The 8,908-nt window shown below is 43.9% G+C and overlaps 1 protein-coding gene across 2 annotated transcripts in view; it reads left to right on the plus strand.

The window, feature by feature from the left end:
• Nucleotides 1-6,323, plus strand: part of LOC106812417 (protein C8orf37 homolog) — a 22,094-nt gene extending 15,771 nt beyond the window's left edge. Inside the window, exons 4-7 of one of the 2 annotated variants that reach the window (XM_014816294.1) lie at nt 1,312-1,383; nt 1,765-1,913; nt 2,239-2,382; nt 5,784-6,323. In XM_014816294.1, the coding sequence (XP_014671780.1) occupies nt 1,312-1,383; nt 1,765-1,913; nt 2,239-2,339 (322 nt within the window). In that variant the 3' untranslated portion in view covers nt 2,340-2,382; nt 5,784-6,323. Of the gene's footprint in view, nt 1-1,311; nt 1,384-1,764; nt 1,914-2,238; nt 3,990-5,783 lie in introns of those variants that run through there. The other variant, XM_014816293.1, reaches the window with a different exon arrangement.
• Nucleotides 6,324-8,908: the final 2,585 nt, after the last annotated feature.

Genomic DNA, 8,908 nt, shown 5'->3' on the forward strand with positions numbered 1-8,908 from the left:
CGTTCGTATGTCTGTACGTGCTACGATCGTCTCTTCTGCTGCCGCGCGCTCTCCTCTGCTCTAGTAGGCTATTTTATGATCTCTATGGGTATGTTGTACCTGTGGGGCCTGTATCACATGCATGACCCATAGTGTGACTAGCTCTATGAGCATGCTCTCCCCTAGTCGTCCTAACTATATTATTCAAAATTCCCCAACAATGAAATAACTTATCTCGAAGGTGCGTCATCGTGCGACCGGAGGCGCCTTCATCAGCAATGTGGGCCTAACTTCGTTTGTCTAGACTTGAAGTAATTCTGTTCACTTTTTATGGTTAAATTGCTGCATTATACTTCTTATTTTACTATATTGTTTGATGTGAACATACACTCATGACGCATACATAGCCCATAGCAAGCAATTAATGTTATGAACACTAATATCAAATCGTCCAGGTTTTTTTTGATTTTTAACTAGATTAGAAACAATTTTATCAGGTAAGAATTTGACGATACGTTTAGTCCTGTTAGTTCTTACTTTTAATGTAAAAAAATGGCAACAAAAATTTTACAAATTTTACCATAGAAAATTCGTGACGTAGTCAATTTAAGTGCAGTTAAAGTTAAACATTAATGTTGGGAACACTCCTAATGGAGTATCACCCAACCATACCTACTGCTGTTCATGTGTGCACTGTACACCCATCAATAATAGCGGCTGCTATGTAAGGTCGCGTGTAATTAGGAAATGGCCGTCTTAGTTTATTTTCATCTTAGCTGCTCCAATTCTCGTAAACGTTCAGTGTTTCTCTTGATAATACCAGACATATTCGACATAACATATCATGCATATATGGGCACAACATGTGTGGTAGTAAACGAATTTTCCCAAAGGTTTTACAAGTTTTTTTCCATAATGAACAGAGCTCTGATGAATATTTTTGTGCAATTTACTGGTAATTTGTCATTTAAACATGCAAAGCAATTTAATATGTTGACTCTACTTTCAGTAGTTATTGTATTTGTAAAAATTTTAGGTGTGCATGCAATCAAGTCAGGAGTACATAAATAGAAAATATAGAATGTATAATAGAATCTGTCTATGTATTCCTGATCAAATGATACCTTGTAATCTTCTGTAGTGTACGTAAGAAATGTCTGAACATCTCTAATAATTCAGTAATGTTTAAATGATGAACTAAAAAATACATCCTAAGTTGGGCATGCATGAGTTAATTGGTTGACGCATCTCGGTATGTAGCTCAAGCAACATCATGATCATATTGCAAGAAAACAAATTGTTTGTTTAGTGCAACTACTGTTATTGTTTCAGTGCCAAATGTGTACCTGTTTACCTGGCAGGGAGTAGGTGTGAAATCGGAGTGGCAAGCGCTTTGACTCAAAGGTATAATTAGATGTGTGGTACTATGCTCAGTTCCAGCCTTCCTTCGGAGATATTAAATGCAGTTTAGATAGTGATTCATTTGAAAAATCATTTTGATATTTGATAGATAAATTTTAACTGTATACACGTCTGCTGTGTATGCTATGGTAAACAAAAATAAGAGTAAACAAAATAAAAGTCAAATATTCACTGGTTAAGTTTGTGTACTTGTACCTATCAAGGTTTACCTAAAACAGTGGGTACAAGTAAGTAAATTTTATGTATAATGAACATACAATCATTTCAAATGTATTATAATCTAGAATTGAGGGTTAAATGGTTTGATTGTATTATTTTTATGCATGGAAGTATAATTTATCAGTGTGGTTTTCGACATTTCAGGGCCTGCGATAAATTAAGATGCACCGATTGTGACTTTAAATGTGTCATGTACAACGACTACAAGTGGAGAGATGACATTGACTACTTGTTCTTGAGAAACAATGTGCCTGATTTTGCAAAGCTCAAGGAAAAGCTTTTAGTCAGAAAAGGTATAAATACGATCACAGGGTTTATGTGGAGTTATTTTGAAGTGTTATTTTCAAGGTCCTGGAGTCTAGACTATGGTCCTGGAAAGTACTGGAAAATACTTATTGTGTTTGGTCCTAGAAAGTAATTGAAATTTAGTTCATGTCAATCTTGTCCAAGAGAAAATAAAACTTGCTTCATGAACGAGTTTTCCTGCTATCCCTCGCCACCTAATTTTGTTTAGGGAGTCTTGGGTATATGTTAATGCAATACTGCATTTTGTCATCATCGTACTGTGGATATCTTGCTTTGGCCAGTGTTGATGAGGCAATTACCGTTGTATTGCAGGCTTCAGGGCCTATGCATGCCAGTGCAAGTGGAGGTCAGTAAATCAGGTGGTGGACATACGCGATGACCCCGACATCAAGTGGGTGTGTGGTAAACACTAAACATCCAGCCGCCAGTATCACACCATTGTGCAATTTATTCAAGGCAAGTATGCGCCAATAAAAAGCAGTTGGAATTTGTCCCATGTGAATGCTATTGTTGTGCATCCACTTTTGCCCACATCCTATTCCGAGAGATGGATGGTGGTGGTGGGTGGCTATTGCAGCAGTCACTAGTAAGGCAGGCATAAAATCAGCTGTGAAGGTTCATTCCCTCCTTGATCTATGAATTTTAGAAAATGTTAACCAACTCACTATTTATATATATAGGTCACTGGCAGCCGCTTACACTTAAACTTTTCACTGAAAATTATTTTTAAAGAGAGTAGCATCAAACAATGAGTTTTAGGATGAGGTATCGCAGGTGGTTTTAAAGATTATTTGCCTACTAATGTCGCTGATAGTTTTGCATGTTACAGTGCATGCTATAGGTTTTATTATTTACATTTGGCTCTAATCTGCTGTTAATTAATGCATCTACATTAGATATTATATTACAGTATTACTTGTGCTTTTTCCATATATTGCATAGTAACAAAAACACAAATGTTCGTAATTTGATAAAACTCAACTGATATTTGGAACAGTCTCTTTCTTTTTGAAAGCATGCATTGCAGTGCTTGTAACTGTAGCTACTGAATCAGCATAGGGGGGATATAAAGTATTAACACTATATTGAATTAGTTTCTTTTACTTCATGTCTGAAATTATACCTCATGACCCATGTGGACCATGTATTCACGTGTGCTAGTTATTTGCCTGTAATTGTATGTTTGAAAATTTTATATTATGTGGATGTAATATGTGATAGCACGTATTAACTTTATGTCAATTGAAAACGTTAAATCACCACCCACAGGCTATCTAGCATTTGCATATATATATTCATACACATTATTTGAAATAGTAATAGTCTAATTACTACAGAACTGCTGGTTTGTGCACCGGACATGTTTATATAACTGTTGATCATCATCATGATCGACATGATGCTAAGAGTGTGAAATGTCATTTCTAAAAGCGTTTCAACTCATCAAAGTATAATGAGTCACTATTTTTTTCCTAGATTGATATGGGAAATATTCACTTCATTATTGTACACTACGTGACATTTTACATTGTAGCGCTAGTTTGGGCAAACTCACTAATCCCAGGGTCGAAAATTCGTGATATATTTCTATGATATTCCGTTTTAAATCACACCAGTTGTGTTCCACACGTATTAAATTGTACTGGTCCAAAGTCAGGGATATTCTGTTGAACGGTTGGTTAGAATTCTAAATTACAATACCTTAGCATTTCATCTAACTTTCGATTCGTACTTCAATCATCTAACTCTCAAATCGTAATTTTCAGTGATGGCTAGGTTCGTTATATAGTGAGTAGCAGTGCGTAGATATTGTAAAGAGGGTATGCATCCGAGAGACTTGCCCTGGGCGTGTTCGTTTGATTGCTGTCATCCGTTTTGCGTGGTTTTTGTATGACACTTGAATAATTTGAAACGCGATTGATAAGAAATATGTTTTTATTTGTTGTTGCTGTATTGTTTATTTATTGAATAGAGACATTTTATGTTTTTTGTCATGTAGGTATTGAGATTGCGCGTCAGTTTTTTTGCTGCTTTCACACCTGATATTAAATTTTGACAGCACATGTTCGCTTCTTGTTTATTGTTATGTGTTGCTACACATGTAATGTGCAAAATTATAATATCCACATATATAATATGGTTCCATGATATCAGGAGTGTATCAATACTATATATATAAAATTATATCCTATTATATTATATAGTATACTGCTATATAAAAAAAATTTTAGATATACAATTCGGATCTTGTCATGCTGGAATTGCCTGACACAGAGATATGCATCTCGAAAAGCTCGCTTATTAAAACTTAAACACCCTTAATCTATTATTTGAATTTATTTTTTCTGATCATGGGTGTGTCGTGTGTGATTTTACTTCTGATATATTATATTATATATATACTTATATAGTATATATATATTAAATATATATAAAAGAACGGACAAAGCAGATTGTCCAATCATCAACTGAATACACACACCACACACTATATATATATAATATATTGATTATATATATATACTCCTGAGTTATGAGGTCACATGTTCTGCCTATCATCGTTTAGTATTAGTATTAAAGTTTTAGTTATCTGCTCTATATCTATAGTGTTTCTCAATAATTCGTGGATAGCTGCCTCTGGATTGCTGTGGTTGAGGTGAGTTTCTGTGTACGTAGCGCCCGTGCCACATTATCAAGAGAGAACGAAAAATTCTAATTCATTTTCCAGTTGTATTCTCAAACGTGGCTTGGTGTTGAAGTGTGACTACCTAGTCATGTGGTTGTTTTATTGTGGAAAAACAGTTCCATAAGACGTTGAACTTGAAAATTTTGGCAAGGCGTCTTCAGCTGATGTTCTTTCCAGTGCTATACGCTTACAAGCTTTATACACATCCCAAAATTACACACGCATCACGCACGCATACATGCACGCGACGCTCGTATGCACACTCTCTCCCTCCACACACTCTCTCAAAACACACACACACACACACACACACACACACACGCACACACACACACACACACACACACACACACTAATCTTACTCACAGTGCCTACTTGATAGCCTTCGTTGCCTGGAGTAAGCCAACGTTTCCCTACAATGGGAGATGTCTGAGTCTAGTCTACTTTAATAATGATTATGTCAATGGTAGGGTTAGCTGTAGCTTAGTTAGCATGACTGAGAGTAGTATTGTAACTTGTATTTTCGAGTGCTCGCGAGTATGTTTGAAAAATGGGTCGGCAGATCTAGAAATGTTTGAATTTCTTTCTAGCAGTCTTCATATGCCATAATTTTGAGTTTGCGCAGTACAGTTCTTAAAATTTGAAAATCTCAATAAATTACCAGCTTTATCAGGTGTATCAGGGTAACATTCTCAATGCACTTGTGTAGGATACCAATGCAACAAAAATGTATACGTGGTAAAGCTTTGATCATGTGGAAATAAACACATCGTCTGTCAATTTAACCTAAACATGGTAATATGTTAGTTTTATTAATTGATGCATGTTGGATTTTTTGCATGTTATTTGTTGACAACCATGAAATGCTATTATGTATTTAAAGTGTAAGCTACTCTACTCATCCTCGGCGAATGTGCTTGTTTGCAATTCATATTCTCCATTTTCATTTCCAAAATTTTCTCTGGTTTATTTTTAGCCGGTTTTTCTGCACTATCGTATCAATTATCATCTGTATACAGTATAGTATTCTGTTTATAAAAACTTTCTTCTTGCATATGCAACTTATTTCCCCTCAACCTTCACTCTGCGACTTCACATATCTCTCCATCCGTTTCTGCAAGTTTGTTTGCTTTTATTTCTCACCGCTGTCGTTTGTTGTTACACCCCGCAGGAAGCACGAATCTAAAGTTATGTATGCCGCTGGGGCGAGATCACTATGCATGTGGCGCCACCTCACCAGAGCACCCGCCGCCTCTCTCGTAGAGTCGCTGAGACGCGGCGTGGCGTGTAGCGGCGCGCGGCTAGCGGCGCCGGACGACGACAAAGAAAAGAGCATCCTGCTCGGCACCACGTACCTCCTCCAGCAGGACGGGCTGGAGATCCAGGAAATGCCCGTGAACCTGCGTAAGAAAGCGAGCGTCACCTTCGAATCGTGCGCCGCGGAGGATGCGGCGGCGGCGGAGGCGGCGTCGCCGCGGCAACCAGCGATCGCGCTGCAGCGGGACAGCGGGCTGCGGGCAGAGCTGCGTGCGTGCGCGTCGTTCCGAGAGGTGCAGCTGCTGCTGGAGCTACCCTCGGAGCAGGTGACTCCCGAGGCAGCCGTCTACGTGCTGCAGCGCCTGCTACAGCTGCACCCGCTCAGCGTGCCCGAGAAGGAGCCGTTCACCCAGGGGGCGCTGGTGAGCTACCTCTGCCGCAAGGTGGCGCGCTGCGCGGCGAGTCTCTCCGCCGACGCGCTCGCCGTCGCGCTCCGCACCGGCGCCCTCTATGCGGATGTTCTCGACGACGCGCTCGTCGGCGCCGTCGCCGCGGAAACGACGCGGCGGCTCGCCGACGACGGCGCACGCTACCCGGTCAGCGCCCTCTGTGAGCAGGCGGGCGTGCTCGCGCGGAGCGGCGTGGGGGCGCCACTCGACGCGCTGCTGCGGCGGCTGTGGCTCGAGATTGGGAACCGCTACGAGGAGATCGACGAGGAGAGCGTCGTCGTCGTCATGGCGGCGCTGCGGCACGCGACGCGCGACGAACGCTACCTGCTGCGCCTCGTCGAGCGGCGGCTGCTCGCTTGTTTCTGGAAGCTCGACGCCGACGACGTCGTCGCGGTCGCCGACCTCTCGCGCGACCTAGGACTCGGCCGCGAGCGTTTCCTCGCGGAGCTGTCCCGCTGGCCGCGCGTCTACTTTCACAAGCTCACCGACGCGCGGCTCATGGCGGTCGTTCGCTGCCTCGCGCACTTCGACCACCGCTCGCCGACGCTCGTGAGACCCCTCGAGCGCTACATCGCCGCCCGCGTCGCCCACCAGGTGGAGCAGCTGTCGCCGGAGCTCGTCGCCGCGGCGATGCGCTACTGCGTGGCGTGCCGCGTCGTCTCGGAGCCGCTGTTCGCGGCTGCGGCCCGCTTCGTCGCGCGGCGCGCTAGTGAGATCTCGCCTGCGACCATCGTCGCGATCGCCCGCGCGTACGGCGAGCTCAACCACGTGCCGACGAACGCCGCTGAGCTGTTCGGAGCGCTCGAGTCGATCCTGCACGACGACTTCGCCGCGTTCTCCCCGGCGGACGTCGTCGACTTGTTTGCGTCGTTCGTCTACGTTCGCCGCTACCCGCTGAACTTCACGAAGCGCGTGTTCAACGCGGTGTTCCTCGCGCGGCTGGAGCGGGAGACGGACGCGGCGGCGGCGGCGGCGGCGTGGGTGAAGCTGAGAGCGCTGGACGCCGCGCTCACGCTCGAGTGCAGGGGGCGCCACCGCGGCCCGCTGCTGCCGGCCGACCGCTCAGCGAAGAGCCTCGCGACGGACGCGCGGCTGGCGCGGGCTCGCCGTCACCTCGTGCGTCCGCTCGCCGACCTTCTCGGCGGGACAGAGTTCTTCGAGGATTCGGTCGTCGTCGCCGGCGTGCCGCTGCTCGCCGCGTACGTGCTAGATTTCGAGGTGCGGCTGAACGGGCGTGGCGAGGTGGTTGCGTACCGAGGGGGCGCCGGCGTAGTGACGCGTCGCGCCGTGCTCATACACCCGCCCGAGCACTACACGCACGGCGGGAAGATGCTGATGGGCGAACAAGCGATGCGGGTGCGCCACCTGTCGCTGCTCGGCTACCAGGTGGCGCAACTGCAGCTGTCGAAGATCGACGCGCTGAGGCAGAAGCCGAGGCAGGAGCTGATGGAATACCTGCGTGCGAACGTGTTTCCCGGCGAGGAGTCAAACTCTAGGTGGCGCTGATTGTACCGCCTGTTCGTTTGTTGGCATTCAGTGGGTAAATGCTAGACTATTAAATAATATTAATTATACTAATAATAAATGATAAATTTTATGCGGGGTTGTTGCAACCCTATTATACCCAGGTTTGCAAATGTTAGCTGGTGGCGCCATCTTGCGGTCATACATCAATAGACATGTGAATAACAATACACATGTATTCACACAACGTAGGCTAGGTAATTATGGTAAAATATCAGTGTTGTAGGTCTCGAGGCCGGTCTTGGCCTCGAGACCGGCCTCGAGATCTTTTTCCTTGTTCTCGGTCTCGGTCTTGGCCTCGGAGTGCAATGACTCGGACTCGTAACGTTTTCAATGGCTCGATTAAGATTCTTGTCCCTTTGCGCTTTTTCGACCACTTCTTTCTCTTCTTCTACCACTTCGAATGTACTATCACTCTCTCATTTGGTTCAACAAGCCGTGTCATTCTCGTAAAACACAAATGGATTCGTTACTTTGACACGTTTCGTATGACTCGTGTCTCTGTGTTTTCGGCTGACTATACACTTTCGAATGTCTACGATGCACTGTTGCGATTTTTTCCCTTTTTTCCCCTTTTTCCCGATTTTTTCCCTTTTTTCCCTTTTTCCCCGATTTTTTTCCTTTTTCCGATTTTTTTCCTTTTTTTAATCAAAACTGGACTCGGACTCGGACTCGGAGGGGGGGTTCGGACTCGACTACAACACTGTAAAATATACGGCTGGAAGTTTTCCAGCTTGCCAAAGACAAATTGCACGATTACTGTGATGAAAAACTGCTCACATGGTCTTTGTTTATGTTTTATAGAGTCATCTTTCATATAGATGATGCCACTAAACCGTGGATAAATATTTGCAATAAAAACTGGGCGTTGATGTGTGATAATTTTTTGTCGTAAAGCTGGTGTGTTATTTTATCAAATTAATCGGCCAATAATTAGTTCATTGCTAATCACTACGATTGCTGTTACGTAATTAGCTGCGTGATCATACGTCTGTATTTTGTTTGCGTAATGAATCTAATGTTATGAATCGCATGTCACCAGCTTACACCTATACGTAACAAGTTA

The sequence above is a fragment of the Priapulus caudatus genome, unplaced genomic scaffold (assembly GCF_000485595.1).
Source record: "Priapulus caudatus unplaced genomic scaffold, Priapulus_caudatus-5.0.1 Scaffold645, whole genome shotgun sequence".
NCBI classification, from domain to species: domain Eukaryota; kingdom Metazoa; phylum Priapulida; class Priapulimorpha; order Priapulimorphida; family Priapulidae; genus Priapulus; species Priapulus caudatus.